Raw genomic sequence first — 24240 nt, 5'->3', positions numbered from 1 at the left:
CGATTGCACCGATCCACAATCTTCCACACTTATAAAGCCCTACACCGACCCGCCCTCTGCTATGCCAGCGTGGCACTGACTTCCGCTCGTCCCTCCTCTTATCACGCCCTACAAATCCTCGAATGCCATGCTCTCCGCCTAGTCTTTCCGACATGCTTATCAAATTCCCCAGCCCACTCTTCCATCCTGAAAGCCTCTGAATATCCTACATTACCTGTAAATCTGACACTGCACACCCTTCAGTTCCCCAGTGCTCACCGCGTCTCTACCACCCACATTACCCCAACACTGCACCTCCACAATCTCCACGTCTTCTCCAAACGAAACTTTAATCGCCTTCAGTTACCTTACCATGACATCCGCCCTGATATATACCCGCCCTATAAGACCTATCGTCAGGGATCCCTTCCCCTCCAATCCTATACACTCACTTCCTGAGTGTCTGCCCCTGGTAGCTGAGTGGTCGGCGCGAAGGAATGTCATACCTAACGGCCTGGATTCGATTCCCGGATGGGTCGGCGATTTCTCCGCTCAGGAAATCGGTGTTGTGCTATCCTTCATCATTTCATCCCCATCGACATGCAAGTCGCTGAAGTGGCATCAGCTCGAAAGACTTGCACCAGGCGAACGGTTTACCCGACGGCAGGCCCTAGCCACAATGGATTTAGTTTTACTTCCTGAATCTTGGTCGGAAACTACCCCTCGTCTCCCGTCCCTTCTCCAAAGATTCACCTACAAACCCCCTCTTACGCACTGCCTTTAACTGCTCCGTTGCCCTGGTATCCTTTTGCCTGGCGGGCTATTTCCTTGTACCTCTTTTAATAAGTCACACCTCGGACATTCCGGTTTACTTTATGCAACAGTCTATTTGTTTTTACATCTTCTACATCTACATCTACATCTACATTTACACTCTGCAAGCCACTCAACGGTGTGTGGCGGAGGGCACTTTACGTGCCACTGTCATTATCTCCCTTTTCTGTTCCAGTCGCGTATGGTTCGCGGGAAGAACGACTGCCGTAAAGACTCCGTGCGCGCTGGAATCTATCTAATTTTACATTCGTGATCTCCCACGGGAGGTATAAGTAGGGGGAAGCAGTATACTCGATACCTCATCCAGAAAAGCACCCTCTCGAAACCTGGCGAGCAAGCTAGACCGCGATGCAGAGCCCCTCTGTTGCAGAGTCTGCCACTTGAGTTTGCTAAACATCTTCGTAACGGTATCACGGTTACCAAATAACCCGGTGACGAAACCCGGTCTGGTACGGATCCCACACTGATGAACAATACTCAAGTATAGGTCGAACGAGTGGTTTGTAAGCCACCTCCTTTGTTGATGGACTACATTTTATAAGGACTCTCCCAATGAATCTCAACCTGGTACCCGCCTTACCAACAATTAATTTTATATGATCATTCCATTTCAAATCGTTCCGCACGCATACTCCCAGATATTTTACAGAAGTAATTCCTACCAGTGTTTGTTCCGCTATCATATAATCATACAATAAAGGACCTTTCTTTCTATGTATTCACAATACATTACATTTGTCTATGTTAAGGGTCAGTTGCCACTCCATGCACCAAGTGCCTATCCGCTGCAGATCTTCCTGCATTTCGCTACAATTTCCTAATATTGCAACTTCTCTGTATACTACGTCATCATCCGCGAAAAGCCGCATGGAACTTCCGACACTATCTACTAGGTCATTAATACATATTGTGAAAAGCAATGGTCCCATAACACTCCCCTGTGGCTCGCCAGAGGTTACTTTAACGTCTTTAGACGTCTCTCCATTGATAACAACATGCTGTGTTCTGTTTGCTAAAAACTTTTCAATCCAGCTACACAGCTGGTCTGATATTCCGTACGCTCTTACTTTGTTTATCAGGCGACAGTGCGGAACTGTATCGAACGCCTTCCGGAAGTCAAGGAAAATAGTATATACCTAGGAGCCTGTATCTAATGTTTTCTGGATCTCATGAACAAATAAAGCGAGTTGGGTCTCACATGATCGCTGTTTCCGGAATCCATGTTGATTCCTACAGACTAGATTCTGGGTTTCCAAAAACGACATGATACTCGAGCAAAAAACATGTTATAAAATTCTACAACAGATCGACGTCAGAGACATAGGTCTATAGTTTCGCGCATCTGCTCGACGACCCTTCTTGAAGACTACCTGTGCTCTTTTCCAATCATTTGGAACCTTCCGTTCCTCTATAGACTTGCGGTACACGGCTGTTAGAAGGGGGGAAAGTTCTTTCGCGTACTCTGTGTAGAATCGAATTGGTATCCCGTCAGGCCCAGTGGACTTTCCTCTGTTGAGTGATTCCAGTTGTTTTTCTATTCCTTGGACACTTATTTCGTGTGCGATACTCATTTTCCATCCATCTGAGTCTATATTTTAATTCATCACGGAATCAAACTTTTTCCTGTAAAATAATGGTAAGTTTAGGTAACGACGATGGAGATGAATAGCGATCACAGTCCTCTTTAGAAAACAGACCACAAAGGTCCAATAATATTGAGATCTGCTGACTGCCGGGGCGAGGGTAGATGTGACAGTTCTTCCTCTGCCTCAACAAACCAGTTCTAGACGATGTGAGCCGTTTGAACATGGACCCCACCATTTTTGTAAACAGCATCACCACTGGGAAACAAATATTGTACCATGGGATAGGGCTGCTCACACAAAACGGTTACACAATTCTTGGCAGTAAGGCCGCCATGCAGAGTAACCATGGAGGCCATGGAACAACACGATATGGCTGCCCGAAACACCACCGAATCCCCGCCATGTTTCACTCTTGGCACGTAAACTCGGCCAGAAGATGGAAACAGCGTGAAACAACACTCATCAGAGCAAATGGCTTTTTTCCATTTCACCATAGTCCACTTTACATGCCTGTGGCACCACGTTTTCCTGTTAAGGGCACTTGTACCGCTGGTGAGTGGTTTTGGAGTTCCATCTCGCCCTATAATTCCCTGTTTATGGAACTGCCTCCCTGCTGTTTTAGTGCCGACAGGGTTCGCGATTATGAAATTCAATTCTGCAGCTACTTTTGGAGCTGTTGTCCTCTTAGTTATCGTCACAATCCTCTCCAGTGTCCTTCTGTCACGATCAGTCAACACAGCTTTGGTCTGCGGGGTGACTCTCTTGATGAGGTACCTCTGCTTCCCCTGCATATGGTCCCTCTTGAAACAGCAAACTCTTCGGCTACCTTGATTATGGAAGCACCCACCACATGAGTACTCGACTTCACTTGACTCTGAAGTACTTAGCTCTCCATAAGATGGGAACCACCAAAGGAAAGGAAATATATTATAAAATTACATTTTAATGTTTTCTAAATTTTATTAAGCTCAGACAATAGATAGATAAACGCAATTTTTAAATTTGAGATTTCTCAGAGCAGCCATCCTTTGCTTTAATCAGAGCCTTGCATACTCTGGACATACGACGGGTCAACTTTGCCAGCGTTTTTGTTGGAATGAGTCCCCATTCTTTCAACGAGGCCGCCCACAAGCGCGTCCCACTCATCTTTTGCCGTTTTAGGATCGTCCTGTCCAACTCATGCCATAGTACCTCGATTTGGTTACAATCATGGGACTGGGAAAGCCATTCCATGTTTTTCAAAATTCTCAGAAACTCTAGAGATTTAATATAGTTCTGACACAAGCAGGATGTATGATACGGGACGTGGTCTTGCTGCAAGACAAACCCTTTCCTAATCAGGAACAAATCCGACGTCTTCGCAGGTCACCGGAGAATTACGTGATAATCCTTTTAGTTTATTTTTCCATGTACTTTCACCAAACCTCCGAAAGAATCCCTTACCATCACAGAATCATCTCCATGCTACACGGTTGAAATTATGCACTGAGGATTTTAGCGTTCATGTGGCAAACGGCGTACGAATTGGCGGCGTTTTGATCGAAATACTTGGAACTTTAATTCATCAGTGAATGAGACTGTTTACCAGCCCACTGCTGTCCTATGTTGGAATCATGCAACGCCAACAAATTTATCTCTCAAAGCTCTCTATTTTGAGAGTACATTCATTATATATTCACCTCATCTTCAGTTGTTTTCATTTATTTATGTGTCGTGAACATTATTTCTTTACCTACGACATTTTACAATATCCGTCTTAAAAACGACCACTGTAAAATTTTGCAACGCCGTTAGTAAAGAAACAATGTTTGCGACACGTAAACAAATGCAAACATCTGAAGATGGGACGCCATGCAACTTTAAATGTTATCGTGGAAAAATAAATGCCTGTAAAAGTAACAGGCTGCAACTAATTCATTATAAATTAACATCATTTTCAACAGTTTCAGTCTTGTAATACATCCAGTATATTTAAGAGTGCAACGGGAATTTCGCAATTAAACACAGAGGAGAGAACGGATAGGAGGAAAGAGTACACTGAAGGCCTCCATCAAGGGGTGGAGGGAGAAACCGGATAGGGAAGGGATGGGAGATCAGGTATGTAGATCAGAATTGAAAAGAGCTTTGAAAGACTTAAAATCAAAGCAGGCAGAAGTGATAGATAATATTCCATTGGATCTTCTAAAATTATTGAGGGAAATGGCAACAAAAGGCTATTCACGTTGGTGTGTAGAATGTATGAGACCAGTGATATACCATCAGACTCACAGAAACACATCATCCACACAACTCTGAAGATAGCAAGAGCCGACGAGTCCGAGAATTATCGCACAATCAGCTTAACAGCTCATGCATCCAAGTTGCTAACAAGAATAACATACAGAACAACAGAAAAGAAAACTGACGTTCTGTTACATGACAATCAGTTTGGCTTTAGTAATGGTAAAGGCACCAGAGAGCCACAGAGAGGCAATTCTGACGTTTCGGTTGGTAATGAAGGGAAGAACGATGAAAAATCAAGACACGTTTGTAGGATTTATCGACCTGGAGAAAAAGCGTTCGACAATGTAAAATCGTGCAAGATGTTCGACATCCTGAGGAAAAATAGGGGAACGTTATTTGGAAAAACGAGTGATATATGTACAAGAACCAAGAAAGAGTAATAAGAATGGAAAAGCGAGAACGAAGCGGTCGGATTAAAAAAGGTGTAAGACAGGGGTACAGTCTTTCACGCCCACTATTCAATCTATACGTCGAAGAAGCAATGACTGAAATAAAACAAAGTGTCATGAGTGGCATTAAAATTCAATGTGAAAGGATATCAATATTAAGTTTCGTTGATGACATTGCTAACCCCAGTGAATGTGAAAGCGAAGAATAACTACTGCGTCTTCTGAATGGAATGAACAGTCTAGTGAGTATAGAAAATGGATTGAGAGTAAATCGAAGTAAAATATAAGTAATGAGACGTACCAGAAATTAGAACAGTGAGAAACTTAGCATCAGAACTGGTGATCACGAAGTAGATAAAGGAATTCTGCTACTTAGGCAGCCAGAAAGCCATGACGGACGGGGCAAGGAGGACATAAAAAGCAGACTGGTACTGGCTAAAAGGACTGAGTGTACCGGAATGTCACCCATCCAAGTGCTAGCCCAACCCGACAGCGCTTAACTTCGGTTACCTGACGGGAATTTCATTTTGTTCCATATTGTTCGTTGAATTTGTTCAGGGCGGACGTCCGATGACACCTGTTCAGTTTGTTCGTTGATCCGTTTGCTCAGTTTTTCATTACAAAGGGTAGCTGACCCTGTCACCGAAAACCAATGCGGCAAGGCCGTTGGGGCATACGTGTGAAAGACAAACAAAAATTTAGAAGAAAATACTCTGAATACCTAAAACACTGAAAAATGAAAACAAAAATATACCACATTTTCAAATCACTCTATGCAACAAAATCATCACCCTACCGGCATACAAACGCCAGTAAGCAGTAATAAATACATGCACACAGTAAATGTCCTTCCTCCACGACCCAAAAAGGATGCACTACAGTAGCTTTAAGCACAAAATACACCATCCTCCTCACAGAAACAATTTTTTTTTTGGGGGGGGGAGGAGGGGGGTTATAATTTATATCTAAAATTTCAGGTACATATTTTGCCCACTTTGCAATGAACCTGCGATTACAGCCAATAGATTCCGAACTATATCTAGATTTTTTTTCCACAGGAATCCACAAACTCCTTTTTGACTAAACTTGTCAGTTTCTGACAGTCCATGTTGTGATGGCCAACACCGAAGAAAACAAACCGATTTGAATTTCACCGACTGTCGTCCGACGTCTGTACGTTCGGGCGATGAGATCTCCTACATTAACACCGTGCACGTTGTGGCACGCGGATTTGAAAAGACCGGACGTCATCGGCCGATGTCGGCAGTCGGCGGAAGCCAACGACATGTGTCCCACTGTGACCGCAGCCTAAGAGCAAGAGCATGACGTGAAATATTTTTAATTCTGTTACGATGAGGCTTTTTCGCGTCTCAGGTACGTCAAGGATCACCCCCAGCCCATTTTAAAAGCTAGAGCCCTCCAGAAAAGCAGTATAGATCTTACGATAACGCTAAAAGGACCACACTAGCTGCAGGTTTTAGCGTGAGACTTTTTAGCGTCTCTGTTACGTTGCAAACTTTAAAAACATTGGCCCACCACGAAAAGTATAACGTTTTTCATTGGATAGACAGAATTTTTGTAGGCGGAGCTTAAGGTTAACATTGAGACCCTGATTGGTCAGATGAAAACACAACCAGATAGCTTTTTTTAAACTAACTTCGGTAAATTGTAGTAAGGAGAAGTTAGAAGAGAGTTAGTTCCGAGACGGCGAGCTGGATGGCTGGTGCGCCGGCCGCTGTCGCCCTGACGCTGCCTAAATACCGACAAGGTAATGAACGCACGCGATGCCATATTTTTGAGCGCATAAGGCTTCACTCAGAACTGCAGAAGTCTCATCTGCTACACCCCTTTTTTGCGTAATACTAGTGTCGATCATTAATTAAAACTCATGGTGTTCACATTTGCCACTTGAAGAACCGATCTGAAACGCGAAGATTTTTCTTTTATATAGTTATTGAGAAGCCACATCAGCCACTGTAATTTACGACAAGTTAGATAAGTAATTAAAGATAATTGAGGGTCACTGTAGACCATTTTGATAGTTTTCTCTTTTGTGAAACTTAAATTAAACCTAGATTATAGATGTGATATGGCATAGGTCATCCTTCGATCGATTGTAGAACTTGGAAACCCATTCAGGGAATATTCGTTCACATTTTTGTTGAACGCAGTTGGTTTTTACCATCCTGTATTAAAACATTTCCTTTTATCAATAGTGCAATTTATAAATGATGTTTTGTGAGTAGAATAAAGTTACCAATGGTAAACTTAACTGATTTTTCGACGTTATTTTACCAGCTAACTAAAAATAGGAAAGCATCGAACCCCTTCCACTAAATTTAGTTAGTATTAAAATTCTTTTACAGGGAGTGCAGTGGAGCTGACGCTGAGATCATTAAGCATTTGATTATATCATCGCTAGTCTCACTGAACTCTTCTGAATTCTACATGTCATGTGTGGTCTGGCGTCTCCTTACCAGCAGCAGGTCCAAACTAGTTCCCTAAAAAACACGCTCAGAGCGTCGTTGCGCGAAAGTGGTAGGGAGACACGATATAGAACAATCAGACACCACCATGAATGTTTAGACCCCTCCACACTAATCCATATCCTAAGCTCCGCCCACGGTGTGCCGTATGTTCCAACGTCAAAGTTGTTCGTATCACAGATATGCCTGTCATAACAAGGGAGAAAATCAGTAGTTAGTACGAAATACTGTTTTTTCGGTACCAGTGTGAAAAGAATTAGAAAACGTTCATTGAATATGCGAATTGAAAAATCGTCAATAAGAAAGAAAAAATAAACATGGTATCCCCACTGTCTTTTTTATTTCATGAGCTTTCATCTGCACTATATCAAAAAATCCGATAATTGTTAACTGCAGTGAACACAAATTTCCGTCGCCTCGCATAGTGTAAGAAATTCTGTTGGGAAATATTAATTGGTAGTATCACCAAGGATGCTGTCCATTATCTCTATTGTCTAAAGTCAATCTTGTGCATAAAAAAGGCAAAGTCGATGTTTTAGTTTGTTTCTGATTACCTCAATAAGACTAAAGAATATAAGAGTGGGATAATGTAGAAATGCATCATGCAAGCAGTCAGGTATTTATACAGTGACCTTCTTCATTAATATTTACCTGTGTAATGGGTGAATTTTTATTTGTGAACTCTTATGACTGCTTGCTTATACCAGACACGAAATTACGTTGAGTTCTTCTTCAGTGTTTGAGAGCTTTCGAGCTGACTATTGTTAAACATATGTAAGCAATTTCGTCAGTGTCATTCCAACAATCTTATCGTACTTTAATGTCTGTTAGATATCAGTTTTGACATCAGTTGGCCACAACAGTCAAGATTAGGTACCTTGTGTATGATAACTATACTGAGAGTGCAGATCTACGTTTCATTTTGACAGTACTACACAAACTGCTAAGAAGAACAAAAAGCACAACACTGCTAGTATGAACAACCGCAGTAAAGCAAAAAACGACGAACAAAAACACGACAGCGACCACAAATACCAAAGATAATATTGATGCGCTCTTGGTTGGTGTGGCGGGGGATAGGTGTGGAGGGGGGTAAATGGGCGGGGCTTGTGCAAATGTCCGGGGCTGTCGCTAACGTTTCCACTGCAGAGGCAGCATGGCTCAATATTTCTGCAGGAGACTTCCAACGACATGACAAGTCCATGGGACATCGTCTTGCTGCACTACTCTGGAAACAAAGGGGATCCGATACGACATTACGAGGCTCCCCATGACTTTAGTCACCTCAGTGTAAACCGTCTCCCACTGGATCTAATGGACAAAATATAAACTACTTCGGCGTGTAGCAGGCGGGAAGACACATTTCATTGAATGGGGAATCCCGTACTGGACATGGGTGCCGTCTACATGGCCAGTGTACGAGCACCCCTACTGGCATACGGCAATAGTGCTGAAGGTGTTAAAAAATTGCCTCTACTTTTTGACTTTTCCTCGTGTACCTGAACAAAGCTTTTCATTGTTATTAAGCTGGCCTTTTGCTCTCCGTATACTTTTCAGTCGCTGGATCATTCTGACAGACTACATCGCTTCCTCCTTGGAGTTCCTCCGTCAGGAACTCCGTTTCCGGGCGAAAATACAGGACGCAGCCAACAAAAAACTGGATAAGATCACAAGCGAAACGGCCCACAAAACTGGTTTCAACAAGACTCAGGTAACAGCAGCACGTGACTTTCTGAAAATCAATTTTATTTATTTATTTATTAGCATTTAATGTACATATCGTACAGCCAAAAACACGTCTGGCAAGTGTAACAAAGCTTGGTAAGTACATACAAAACACACACCTGGCGATGGCAGATTATTACAGCCAGTTGCAGCACGAAAAAATACATTTTTCTTAGATTATTGGGAAAAAGAAGGTACAGAATAGTAGAAATTATCTAGTTTATTCTAAAATTTTATTGATATACGAACTTTTGGTTAAGTGATCACTTCCATGGGGCAAAGACTAACCTATACATAGTTGTGAAAGTAAAGAATTTCTCTGTGAGAATGGACAGTCATTTTCATGTGCAAGTTGCAACCTCTTACAAAGTCTATGATGTTGCTGAAAATTGCTGCGTCTTATGATGTGAGGATAATGATGATACTAGGGCCAAATTGGCGTTTTAGTTTAATTAGCCTCTTGTACAAAGTTAATTTATAATCTTGATACAACTCACATATAAAGAATTTGTGATTTTAATCACTTCCTCATGTGAAATCACCAGTTTGCCTTAAGAAAAAGTGCTTTGTGAGCGAATGTCTTTCTCCTAAAGAGATGCTTGTAATAATGCATTGCAGTAATAACATGTCGTAAAACATACAATTATTGTCAAGACCTAGATTTTCATTTATCTTGCAAATGTTGGAATTTATTGATTATGTTTGTATTTGTTCTTATACTCAAGACGCTTCGTGCAAGTATGGTATAGTTGCTGCATACCGCCTTGTGTTCTAAAAAGATCATCTGTGTCAAACAAAGGCTTAAAAATGCATAAGAAAGTCATCAACACATTACCATACTGTTGGTATCGATACTTTTGTTCCAGTTTTATTGAGTATCGTCCATCCAAGTGTTCTGGCAAAGTGTGCAGCTCACGCACGTGTCCAATTTACATACCTGGGCGGTGACCGACTCTCCCGACCCCGCAGTCTGTTGCTACAACCGGCCAGAGTGGCCGAGAGGTTCTAGGCGCTACAGTCTGGAACCGCGCGACCGAAACGGTCGCAGGTTCGAATCCTGCCTCGGGCATGGATGTGTGTGATGTCCTTATGTTAGTTAGGTTTAAGTAGTTCTCAGTTCTAGGGGACCGATGACCTCAGATGTTAAGTCCCATAGTGCTCAGAGCGATTTGGACCATTTTTTAGGTCGGTCTGTACGCTTTTGAGCTGTACGTGTCCCTTCACATTTCCACTTCACTATCACATCGGAAACAGCGAACCTAGGGATGTGACTACGAAGGCTTTCCCGGCGTAATAATTGATAATATTCTTCTCGGGTATGCAGCCGGATCATAACGTCTTCATGACACAATATTTCAGCGGTCCATCTGGCCACCATCTTCAGGTGAGAGTGCTGGTGCACGATCTCGCCGGAACTGACTTCCTAGCGCAAATGGCGGCCCCTATATAGGCCGCAGAAGACCCACAACGCGTGCGCGAGAAGGTGCCGTAACTGCCCTCTAGCGCAGTGGACATACCCCGCCGCCAGTGATGGAAACGGCGATATCGAGATATCGCTGTCAAAAATTAAAAAATAAAAATAAATAAAAATTTCATTCCGACGATAAAACGACAGACCATTGTTTTTTAATGTCAGATAACACTGGGTCCCAAGTCTTACTTAAAAGTAAACCCTTGTCTCTATTAATAAGATTGTCAGATTACCGTGTAAGGTGTCAGGTAAATCCAACACCTTCCATGAAAACCCTGACATAATAAGCAAATCTACTAGTACGTCACATAGCTCCGAATAAATCGTGACATTAAATTAACCAAAGTAATACAAGTAACGAGTGAGCAAATGGAATGCCACAGACTAACACAAAAATTCCTAAATGCATGTCGTACCTTCCCACCGTGAGGCAGACGCAGTTCCGAGGGGAGAAACGAGGGCAGAAGCCGAGAGCAGAACTGTGTTAAGCTAGAAGACCCTACGATAACGGACGGACTGGACACCCACGTCAGCTGCCTACTGCTAAGTCTACCACCTGCACGTTTTAGCGTGAGGCTTTTTCGCGTCTCAGGTATGTCAAGGACAACCCCCAGCCCATGTTAAAAGCTAGAGCCCTCCAGAAAAGCAGTATAGATCTTACGATAACACAAAAAGGGCCACTACCACCCGCAAGTTTTAGCGTGAGACTTTTTCGCGTCTCAGGTACGTCAAGGACCACCCCCCAGCCCATGTTAAAAGATAGAGCCCTCCAAAAGAACAGTATAGATCTTACGATAACGCTAAAAGGACCACACCAGCTGCAGGTTTTAGCGTGAGACTTTTTAGCGTCTCTGTTACGCTGCAAACTTTAAAAACATTGCCCCACCACGAAAAGTATAACGTTTCCCATTGGATAGACAGAATTTTTGTAGGCAGAGCTTAAGGTTAACATTGAGACCCTGATTGGTCAGATGAAAACATAGCCAGATAGTTTTTTTAAACTATCTTCGGTAAATTGTAGTAAGGAGAAGTTATGAGGGTTGGTTCCGAGACGGCGAGCTGGATGGCTGGTGCGCCGGCCGCTGTCGCCCTGACGCTGCCTAAACACCGACTAGGTAATGAACGCACGCAATGCCATATTTCTGAGCGCATAAGGCTTCACTCAGAACTGCAGAAGTCTCATCTGCTACACCCCTTTTTTGCGTAATACTAGTGTCGATCGTTAATTAAAACTCATAGTGTTCACATTTGCCACTTGAAGAACAGATCTGAAACGCGATGATTTTTCTTTTATATAGTTATTGAGAAGCCACATCAGCCAGTGTAATTTACGACAAGTTAGATAAGTAATTAAAGACAATTGAGGGTCACTGTAGACCATTTTGATAGTTTTTTCTTTTGTGAAACTTAAATTTAACCTAGATTATAGATGTGATATGGCATAGGTCATCCTTCGATCGATTGTAGAACTTGGAAACCCATTCAGGGAATATTCGTTCACATTTTTGTTGAACGCAGTTGGTTTTTACCGTCCTGTATTGAAATATATCCTTTTATCAATAGTGCAATTTATAAACAATGTTTTGTGAGTAGAATAAAATTTCCAATGGTAAACTTAACTGTTTTTTCGACGTTATTTTACCAGCTAACTAAAAATAGGAAAGCTTTGAACCCTTTCCACTATATTTAGTTAGTATTAAGATTCTTTTACAGGGAGTGCAGTGGAACTGACGCTGAGATCATTTAGTATTTTGTTATATCATCGCTAGTCTCACTGAACTCTTCTGAATTCTACATGTCATGTGTGGTCTGGCGTCTCCTTACCAGCAACAGGTCCCAGGTTCAAACTAATTAATTCCCTAAAAAACACGCTCAGAGCGTCGTTGCGCGAAAGTGGTAGGGAGACACGATATAGTACAAACAGACACCACCATGAATGTTTAGAACCGATTCTCTATGGATTCTTTTAAAATACAGTCCCAATAGCGAGATGCAGGGGCAACCATTAGTGTCTCGTCATATAGTATTCTGTGTCCCTCGGTGAGACAGTGTTCCGCCACTGCAGACTTCTGAGGTCGAAGCAGCCTTGTGTGCCGCTGATGCTCAACACATCGCTCCTGAATGGTTTCGGATTGTCTGACCAATATAAGCCTTTCCACAGTGACAAGGGTTCTTGTACACACCGGGCCTCCTCAAACCCAAGTCATCCTTGACAGAGCCAAGGAGCGCTCTAATCTTGGCTGGCGACGAAAAATACTTTTGATGTGATATCTTTTCAGAATCCTTCCTATCTTCGAGGAAATGTTCCTAGCAAAAGGCAGAAAAGCTACCGATTTGCAGGTATCTTCTGGTGGTTCAGGCGAAGGTCCAAACTGGAAAGCACGACGGATCTGTTTATCTGTATAGCCATTCTGCTTGAACACAATCTTAAGATGGGCCAATTCTTGCATCAAGCTTTCTCCATCTGAAATGGCATAAGCTCTTCTCGCCAACGTCCGCAGGACCCCCGTACGCTGGAACGATGGATGACAGCTAGAAGCATGTAAGTAACGGTCCGTGTGCGTAGGCTTTCGATAAACGCTGTGTCCCAGTGTCCCATCATCCTTTATGTACACCAGAACATCCAGAAACGGAAGCTTTCCATTATTTTCCACCTCCATGGTAAACTTGGTGCTAGGATGCGGGGAATTGAAATGATCTAGGAGGCGGTCGAGAGCTTCTCTCCCATGAGGCCACACCATAAACGTATCGTCAACGTACCTCCAAAAACAGGTTGGTTTTAAGGACGCCGTCTTCAGCGCCATGTCCTCAAAATCTTCCACAAAAAGATTGGTGACTATTGGGGACAAAGGGCTTCCCATAGCCACTCCGTCAGTCTGTTCAAAATATTTACCATTGAATAAAAAGTACGTCGACGTTAACACGTGGCGACAAAGCCTGGTTGTTTCCTCATCCAGTTTCTCACCAATTAATTGCAAGGATTCTTCCAGAGGAACCCGGGTAAAAAGCGACACGACATCAAAGCTCACAAGCAAATCCCAGGGACTAAGAGACAAGGACTTCAATCTCTGAATAAACACCATAGAATTGGAAATGTGATGATCGCATTTACCGACGTGAGGGCCAAGAACAGATGCTAAATACTTGGCTAGATTTTAGGTAGGAGTACAAAAATTACTCACGATCAGACAGAGCGGGACCCCTTTCTTATGAATCTTGGGTTGACCGTATAATCTCGGTGGCACGGCAGCACCAGGACGAAGTTTTCTGAGAACGTCGTCAGGTAAAGAACTCTTCTTCAACAGTGAAAGCGTCTTCCGTTTTATCCGTTCAGTTGGGTCGTCCTGCAATGTTCTGTATGCTGAGTCTTCAAGTAAGAGATCCATCTTTCCCAGATAGTCATCACGTGACAGAAGAACAGTTGCGTTGCCTTTGTCCGCTGGTAGAACTATCAGATCTTCGTCTTCTCTAATGGACCGGACGGCTGCCCTTTCGAGAGAGGAGATGTTACTCCGTGGAGGCAGCGCCCGTCGCAATGTATGTGAGACCTCTTGCCTAATCTCTTCAGCTTGATCCTGCGAAAAGCTGGACACTGCTTGTTCGACTGCGCAGGTGAATTCGGTGATAGGCACATTCCTCGGTGTAGGGGCAAAATTCAGGCCTTTCTCCAACACTGACAGCGTGGCGTCGTCCAATTCTTTACTCGTGGGGTTAATCACTGTCCGTCGACGAGTGTCAGGAGCGATGTGTTGAGCATCAGCGGCACACAAGGCTGCTTCAACTTGAGAAGTCTGCAGTGGCGGAACACTGTCTCACCGAGGGACACAGAATACTATATGACGAGACACTAATGGTTGCCCCTGCATCTCGTTATTGGGACAGTATTTTAAAAGAATCCATAGAGATTCGGTAATCTGACAATCTTATTAATAGAGACAGGGGTTTTCTTTTAAGTAAGACTTGGGACCCAGTGTTATCTGACATTAAAAAACAACGGTCTTTGGTTCTATCGTCGGAATAAAATTTTTATTTATTTTTATTTTTTAATTTTTGACAGCGATATCTCGATATCGCCGTTTCCATCACTGACGGCGGGGTATGTCTACTGCGCTAGAGAGCAGTTACGGCACCTTCTCGCACACGCGTTGTGGGTTTTCTGCGGCCTATATAGGGGCCGCCGCTTGCGCTAGGAAGTCAGTTCCGGCGAGATCGTGCACCAGCACTCTCACCTGAAGATGGCGGCCAGTTGGACCGCGGAAATATTGTGTCATGAAGACGTTATGATCCGGCTGCATACTCGAGAAGAATATTATCGAACCTAGGGATGTTTAGGAGTGTGGAAATCTCGCGTACAGGCGTATGGCAAAACTGACACCCAATCAGCTGACGACGTTCGAAGTCCATGAGTTCCGCGGAGCGCCCCATTCGGCTCTCTCACGATGTCTAATGAGTACTGAGATCGCTGATATGGAGTACCTGGCAGATGGTGGCAGCGCAATGCACCTAATATGAAAAACGTATTTTTTTGTGGGTGTCAGGATACTTTTGACTGGTGCACTCAGTCTTGCCCAGAATTTCGAAGAGTCAACTGCTGGGCTCGGTCTCAGCGTACAGCTGCTAGTGTATAGTTCCATGCCGAAAGTAGCTGGTAGCCCTTATCCCTGTTGACAGGAGTATGATGGAGTCTTATCTCAGTTGATTCTCTAATAATGCTCCTCAAAAAGCAAACAAAGATAGTAGAAATGGGTGCCGAGGTAGCCATATGTTGGAGAGCGTTATTAAAGAATCAGCTGAGATAAGGGAACATCACAGCCTCACCGACAGGGACGAGGTTTAACAACTACATTCGGCGTCGGACTTGGCGCTAGCAGCTGTAGCCCGAGACAACGCCCAAAAGTTGATGCTCCATCCAGCAGTCCAGCTGGGTTAACGGCTGTGCACAGGGAGTTAAAAAGAATGGGGTACAATACTCGAGTAGCTCTCCATAGATAAGGGAACACGCTTTATCCTGTAGCATTCTGATGCAAGGCTCTGATTTTGGCGAACGTCCGGAGGACATCACGTACCATCACGTGTTGTGCCAACAGTGGACTATGTAGGAGGTGCCGTTCCAGTATGAAGTTTTTGTTTCGTGGTCGGAGTGTGCTCCCCTTATTGCTGGAGGAAATGAACGAATTTTACAGCGTTGTGTGCTGCATACTGTTGAAGAACAGGTAAAAGATACTGGTTGTATCAGCACGACTCTGCACCTGTCGTGGGTGGTAGCATTCCTCGAATGTACTGGCCTGCCCAGAGTCCCAACGTGAACCCGCGAAGCAACTTCGGGATGGGTTAGAACATCGACTTCATGCCAAACTCTCTTCAGGAACAATCGACACTCACTCCTCCAGCGACACATAAACACTTCACTGAAAGTGTTCTCAGCAGAGCTGAAGTCGTATTAAAGGCAGCGGATGACACATCCCATATGAGTGTCCACTCATAGGGGTCCATATACTTTTGACCAGATAGTGTACCACACTTGACGCCCACTCTGTTCTGTGGCCTGCTTCGTATTCCCCCTGCCGTAATTTCACACCCCATCGACCTTGTTTGCTCGTTCTGTCACCTGTTTTTTCACCACTTTCTGTCCATTCTTCTTTACACTGTTAATTAATTTTATGGGCCTGGAATGTTCACCCTGCCATATGAGTTTGCAAAACATCGTTGAGGCTTTTGGCGAACAATTTTCCCGTGTTGGTTTCTGTGCTTGGCCTTTGAGGTGTTGGCCGGTGTGGCCGAGCGGTTATAGGCACTACAGTTTGTAACTGCGCGACCGCTACGGTCGCAGGTTCGAATCCTGCCTCGGGCAAGGATGTGTGTGATGTCTTTAGGTTAGATAGGTTTAAGTAGTTCTGAGTTCTAGGGGACTGATGACCTCAGCTGTTAAGTCCCGTAGTGCTCAGAGCCATTCGAACCATTTGACTACGAGGTAAGCACGTGTGCCCATTCGAATGCGACTGTAAAGCTTGCACAAAATAACTTGCGCCACGTGTAGAAACAGATTCTCATTCTCAGTGTTGTGCGTATCGATTGTGCGTTTCGACCCCTTTGTACTGAACAGGTGGCCTTCTTAGTTTGCTGTTGGGTCCTGAGCTCTGCCTTTGCCATTAAAAGCAACCATCTGTGTTGTTTGTGTTTTGATTTTCTTGTTTAGTACTCTAGACATAGACTACTCACTGGTCCAACTACTGATCCTACTGGCATAATATGTTACTTCCATTGTTTGCAAACCCAGAACCCGTAGGTTACAAGTTCTTCTTGGATGTAGGCTTCAGTTGTTGAAGTGCATCACCCCCAACATGCACTGGCCGTATCCCCACCTGTACCGTGCTCCCCTCCCCTAGCACGCCGTCTCTGCAGGTGTGGACCAAGTTACACTGCCTGACAAAAAAGGTGAAGAGAAAAAAGAAACTTCACTGGTCGAGAAAAATGTACGGTATTATTTTAGTGACTACGAAATTGAGCCAGATTAACAAAATAACTTGGCAGTATGTGCCTACTTATAAATGTGACTTTCCAGCCCTGTGGCTCAGATGCACATACTGATCCAGTTACGACGTTTGTCACAAGGCTTTTATATCCTTTACTGAAGCAAGGCGGTCCACAACTGTTGCTACAAGCCTCTATATCCTTGAGACTGGCACGGAGATAGAGTTGACATCTGAGTTGATCACACACATGTTCTACTGGGGACAGATCTGGGGACCTCACAGGTCGTAGGCGTACCTCAACGTCACACAAACAGTTCATAGAGACACTTGTCACGTGTGGACCAGCGTTGTCATGTTGAAAACAACACGAACATGCTGTCAGATGAGAGGTAAAACATGTGGACACTGGATATCTGTGACATCAGGCAGAGTTCTCACAGTCACTACGAGCTGTGACTGACAGCACTGAACTCCATGACAAACAGGTGTAGCACAGCACTGATTGCACCATGATACTGTTGCATGAAAGGTCACACATGTGTGATGTACCATTGTGATATCAGAGTACCCTCGATCACTTCCAGCCCTGTCCTGAAGCAATATCTGACATGGTGTGGGGACCGTGATGCCTGGAGAAAGACCGTGATGCCTCTCCAAAACATTGCAAGACTGGAAGCCCCCTCCAAGTCACCACCATACTCGCTGGCGCCTGTAGTCTGAGTCGATGCACAACCGTGACCTCTGAACACAGTGTGACACTGTTCATCAGTAGTCTATGTTTTCCAGTCGTGACAACACGCAGATGGGGCTGTTTGTGTCGTGGTGTTAATGGTGGACTATTCATTGGACAATGATTCCCTGGTTGCTGACAGTTCCTGACAAACGTTGTGGGATAACACAGACCGTTGCAGTCAGCCCACTACTGATACTCAGTTGGCAGGCACGGGTGGTGTGAAGGTGTTATGTGTGCTTGGTGTACGATATAGCCATCCACCCTTTTTGGTGGTCAGATGTTGTCGACAGACTATGTCTGCCCTCACGCTCCCATGCCGATCCATATCGGACCTCTGTCGCATTTGAATGCCTCGTGAATCTGGATACTGCACAATTCCACCAGCCAGACAAATAGAGATCCACAACGAGGCACCTTTTAAATTCTGTCAGTTGCTGCTAACACTGTCCCAGTTGGGTACGTGGCATCTCTGACTCCTTCACAATGTTCATTCAATGTCTGACACTGTTCGCATCCCATACATATTCCATCACGTTTGGTAACAGCACTAAACACAAAGAATGCTGATGCACTGAAGTGTCTGTTCTACACCTCACAGAGAATATCATCTGATCATTTCTGTACTCGCTGATGGTGTGTACGTGTACAAAGTTACATTTACAACTGGTGGTGTCTTCAGAATGCTCCACTACTTTTGCCAGGGAATGTATTGTGTCCACGCTAGACCTAAGCAAGTGAGAAAGTTATTTCCTCCTACAGCCGAGACTACGATACCCTTTGACGAGTGCCTTTACTTAGACCTTCTCTCTTCTGAGATGGAGATGTTGCCCACAGGTGTGCACAGTCGGGGTTCACGTACGCAGAACGGACTACGGGCCGTACATGAGGAAGCGGTTCCACCTGCAGGAGGAGGCCGGCCCCGCCTACTACGAGGCCGCAGCAGCAGCCAAGTTGGCAGACCTGCACAGCGAGTGCGCCGCTGTCGCCTTCGCAGTCACCAGCGATGACAGCCAGTGGTGCCAACAGCACCAGCTGCCTGCCCTCACCAGGAAGGCCTCAGTAAGTTACAGAGTGGTGGTGCAACAAGAAGCACCTGATGAGACTTTTATTAGTTTATTCATTGACTACACATCCAGCAGTTGATAGAACTGTGGAGAGTTAACATAAAACTTCGAGAATACATTCAACATTGTGAATACTCAAATACACTCCTGGAAATGGAAAAAAGAACACATTGACACCGGTGTGTCAGACCCACCATACTTGCTCCGGACACTGCGATGATCACACGCACGGCACAGCTGACACACCAGGAACCGCGGTGTTGGCCGTCGAATGGCGCTAGCTGCGCAGCATTTGTGCACCGCCGCCGTCAGTGTCAGCCAGTTTGCCGTGGCATACGGAGCTCCATCGCAGTCTTTAACACTGGTAGCATGCCGCGACAGCGTGGACGTGAACCGTATGTGCAGTTGACGGACTTTGAGCGAGGCCGTATAGTGGGCATGCGGGAGGCCGGGTGCACCTACCGCCGAATTGCTCAACACGTGGGGCGTGAGGTCTCCACAGTACATCGATGTTGTCGCCAGTGGTCGGCGGAAGGTGCACGTGCCCGTCGACCTGGGACCGGACCACAGCATCGCACGGATGCACGCCAAGACCGTAGAATCCTACGCAGTGCCGTAGAGGACCGCACCGCCACTTCCCAGCAAATTAGGGACACTGTTGCTCCTGGGGTATCGGCGAGGACCATTCGCAACCGTCTCCATGAAGCTGGGTTACGGTCCCGCACACCGTTAGGCCGTCTTCCGCTCACGCCCCAACATCGTTCAGCCCGCCTCCAGTGGTGTCGCGACAGGCGTGAATGGGGGGACTAATGGAGACGTGTCGTCTTCAGCGATGAGAGTCGCTTCTGCCTTGGTGCCAATGATGGTCGTATGCGTGTTTGGCGCCGTGCAGGTGAGCGCCACAATCAGGACTGCACACAGGGCCAACACCCGGTATCATGGTGTGGGGAGCGATCTCCTACACTGGCCGTATACCTCTGGTGATCGTCGAGTGGACACTGAATAGTGCACGGTACATCCAAACCGTCATCGAACCCATCGTTCTACCATTCCTAGACCGGCAAGGGAACTTGCTGTTCCAACAGGACAATGCACGTCCGCATGTATCCCGTGCCACCCAACGTGCTCTAGAAGGTGTAAGTCAACTACCCTGGCCAGCAAGATCTCCGGATCTGTCCCCCATTGAGCATGTTTGGGACTGGATGAAACGTCGTCTCACGCGGTCTGCACGTCCAGCACGAACGCTGGTCCAACTGAGGCGCCAGGTGGAAATGGCATGGCAAGCCGTTTCACAGGACTACATCCAGCATCTCTACGATCGTCTCCATGGGAGAATAGCAGCCTGCATTGCTGCGAAAGGTGGATATACACTGTACTAGTGCCGACATTGTGCATGCTCTGTTGCCTGTGTCTATGTGCCTGTGGTTCTGTCAGTGTGATCATGTGATGTATCTGACCCCAGGAATGTGTCAATAAAGTTTCCCCTTCCTGGGACAATGAATTCACGGTGTTCTTATTTCAATTTCCAGGAGTGTATAAGAAAGGTACTGTTAATGATTGCGTGTGGAGTATGTTATTTAAGACAATGGAAGCATATGGAGGAGGCCTATCTTCAGTAGGTGATACATACACACTCAAGCGCCAAAGAAACTGGTATATGCATGCGAATTCAAATACAGAGATACGTAAACATGCAGGATACGACACGGCGGTCGGCAACGCCTGTATAAGACAACAAGTGTCTGGCGCAGTTGTTAGGTCGGTTGCTGCTTCTACAGTGGCAGGTTATCAAGATTTAAGTGGGTTTGAACGTGGCATTATAGTGAGCGCACGAGCGATGGCACACAACAATCCAATGGGGATTTGCCCGATTGAACCGTGAATATCATGAATCCAGCAAAACATCAAAGCTCGCACATCGCTGCTATCGGAAAAAGATCCTGCAAGACCGGGATCAGCGATGACTAAAGAGAATTGTTCATAGTGACAGAAGTGCAAGCCTTCCGCAAATTGCTTCAAACTTCAGTGCTGCCCCATCAACAAGTTCAGCGTGCGATCCATTCAACGAAACATCATCTATACCGATTTTCGGAGCTGAAGGGTCCACTCGTGTACCCCTGATGACAGCAAGACACTGGACTGTTGATGACTGGAAACACAGTGCGTGGTCCAACGAGTCTCGTTTGAAATTGTATGGAGCAGATAGATGTGTACGGGCATGGAGCCAACCTCATGATCCATGGACCTTGCATGTCAGCAGGAGACTGTTCGAGCTGTTGGAGTATCTGTAATGGTCTGGGGGGGGGGGGGGGGTACAGTTGGAGTGAAATGGGTCTAGATACGACTCAGAACAGGCGACACGTTCGTAAGCATCCATTCATGTGCATTGTGCACTCCGACGGACTTGGGCATTTCCAGCAGAACAATGATACACCCCACACGTCCAGAATTGCTACAGAGTGGCTCCAATAATACTCGTCTGAGTTAAACACTTCCGCTGGCCGCCAAACTCCCCAGACATCAACATTATTGAGCATATCTGGGGCGCCTTGCAACTTGCTATTCAGAAGAAATCTCCACTCCGTCACGCTCTTACGGATTTATGGACACTGCTGCAGGATTGATGAGGTCAGTTCCCTCCAGAGCTACTTCAGGCATTAGCCGAGCCCATGCCACATCGTGTTGAGGCACTTCTGCGTGCTCGCGATGCCCCTGCAAGATGTTAGGCAGGTGTACCAGTTTCTTTGGCCCTTCAGTATATATTAGGGTGGTCCTTAAATGGGTATTACATGACAATGTCAAGTGATTTGAGTGCGCTTTTCCTACGTTCTTAACGCTTGACATTTTTGATAATATGCCGAATTTCAATACAATTAATTAATATTAACCCATGGTACAACAGACTTAAAAATCTGAAAAAAGACTTAAACACTGAAAAAAGTGTTTGTATTGTTCTACTGGCACAAACAATTGAAATAAAGCTATATATGTTTCACAAATATACTTAAATATATTTAAATAGAAGAAATTGAAGTATTACTAAGTAACAAAAAGCACAAAATGTGTGAATGCAACATGAATCAATACTAGTTTTAGCAAAATTTTCTTTTCAGTGTCTTTCTTTCAGAATCAGGGTATCATCTCCAGTGATTTTGCACACATCGCAAAATGAATGCTTTTTGTTCTTCATCAGCCGATAATAGGCCATTGAAATCCTGTATTAAATTCACTCCTCTCCCTGTCATATCAAATCTAAATTAATGCTTAACTTTTTCAACATGTGAATGAACTCATCAGTTTCCTTCTCTGTGATAATAAGGGGAATCAAAACACTATGAGTTAGTAAACATTTTGATAGATTCTTAATAACCGTTGCAAAACTACTAGATTTGTATTTATACAATTGCGTGAGGTCAAAAATCAAATTTGCTGAAAAGCTTTGTAACTGCAATAGGTATAACAATGTACCTCCTTTTGGTCCCCACTGCAAATTTCTAGCCAGAGCGCCTTAGTGTCATTGTTAACGTTGTCATCAAACAGTGATAACAGATAAATACCTACGTTTAAATACTATAAATGCAGAGAAAACTTCTTTGGAGCCATTGAAGAAACACTAGCCATTTACATTTTCGTACAGTTTCAATTCTTTTAAAAAGTAAAAGTCATTCTAAGGTTCTCCATTTGATGGTCAACCCAGAAACTACCATTCTGCTTATAGTTTTAGCGCAAAGAAAGATGTGTTCCTCAGGCCATCCAATTCACTAACACCGAGGGATAGCTGAGAAAGAAAGAGGAACATTTTCAATTAATAAAGTCCTTTGACTCTCTACCTTGCATGAAACAAAGCTCCAGGCAGGCTTACTTATGGATTCAAGTCCATAGTTGTTCGCAGAATTCAAGGAATACACAGTAATCATCTTTCACATGTTCTTGTTTTAGAAGCTTTCGGAATAAGTTGGTGCTTCATCAATTTCTACATCGTTGAAATCCTCAAGTAAATGGTCATGTCTGTTTCATAATTTGCCTTTTTCCATCCCATTCCATTTTTCCCTAAGTTTGTTTTAAACTATCATCCGGACTAACTGCTATTTGGAATAACTCATTTTCGAACACACTCCATAACACTAGCTCCTCCATATGATGACACCAACGGAAAAACAGTAGCTCTCTTCTTGCAAACTGTTTCAGGAAAGTAATGGCCACTCCACTGACACAACCTGTGTCGGAATCGGTGGTGTCACAACGAAGAATCTGAACTTTCTTGGCCAGTCCTCAAACTCTTATGGCATTCCAAACTTTTCATTTTTGTTCTTTCCTGGTATAATTCGGTAATGCAGGCACACCACTAAATTATTCTTGATTTCCACGCATTATGAGGACTGATTACGCTTCAGTTCTTGAATACCTCATTTTTAATGCCGGTACCAGCTTTTTGTTCCAATGAAAAGTGTCAAATTAAGATTCCCCTCTTTAAACGAATACTTAATACTTTCTGCCTTCTTCTTTCTGAATTGCTTTCGATGTCTTTGAATCGAATTCGTGGAGGGTTCTGTAAAAAAAAAAAAAAAAAAAAAAAAAAAAAAAAAAAAAAAACACCAGCATCAGAATCACTCACTTCAACAATTTCTTCAGACGTATCAGTAGTAGTTTCCAAAAACTCTGAGCTGTTATAACTCTTCATACTCCTTGAATAAAGAGTTCTCGCATTTACAGCTGCGTCTAGGAATTAAAATTGCACGAATACACCTTGGTCGTTGTCATATCACTTAACAATGGCCAACGGGTACTGGGCCGAAAGCTCGTGCAATTTTAATTGCTTAACTCAGCTGGTAACTGGAGAACTCTTTATTCAATTAACATTGAATAAAGAGTTCTCGAGTTCTGCCTTGAGACCCTGCATCTTGTACTTCATATTCTTTCATTTCTCTTTCGTAACCCTAATACTCACCCTTTCCTCTTTTGCCTCTAGATATGTACCAGTCTTCCAGTCGACATCCCCAAGACTACCTCTTTTGCTGGGCTCTCCTTGATATAATAAAAAGAGTTTATCTTCTACTATTTTGGTCATGGTCAAAACATTAGCATGCACAACACAGAAGTGGTTATTTAGATTTGCAGAAAACATAGCATTTCGTTGTTTGTGAGTTTTTGTCTTTCTATGAGCACTTTATTGCAGATTGCGCCACTCTGTATGCAAGTCTGTAAGTTTCTTTGTAT

General features: G+C 44.3%; 1 protein-coding gene across 2 annotated transcripts in view; it reads left to right on the top strand.

Annotated features, from left to right (window-relative positions):
* The window catches only part of LOC126291892 (galactoside 2-alpha-L-fucosyltransferase Sec1-like), a 182412-nt gene that overhangs the window by 112048 nt on the left and 46124 nt on the right, over nucleotides 1-24240 (top strand). For both annotated transcript variants that reach the window (XM_049985621.1, XM_049985620.1), the window contains exons 4-5: nucleotides 9115-9268; nucleotides 18794-19018. In XM_049985621.1, the coding sequence (XP_049841578.1) occupies nucleotides 9115-9268; nucleotides 18794-19018 (379 nt within the window). The remainder of the gene's footprint in view (nucleotides 1-9114; nucleotides 9269-18793; nucleotides 19019-24240) is intronic.

This window comes from Schistocerca gregaria, chromosome 9, assembly GCF_023897955.1.
Source record: "Schistocerca gregaria isolate iqSchGreg1 chromosome 9, iqSchGreg1.2, whole genome shotgun sequence".
NCBI classification, from domain to species: Eukaryota; Metazoa; Arthropoda; class Insecta; order Orthoptera; family Acrididae; genus Schistocerca; species Schistocerca gregaria.
Note: the sequence above shows the minus strand (reverse complement) of the source record. Positions and strands in the feature narration are given on the sequence as shown.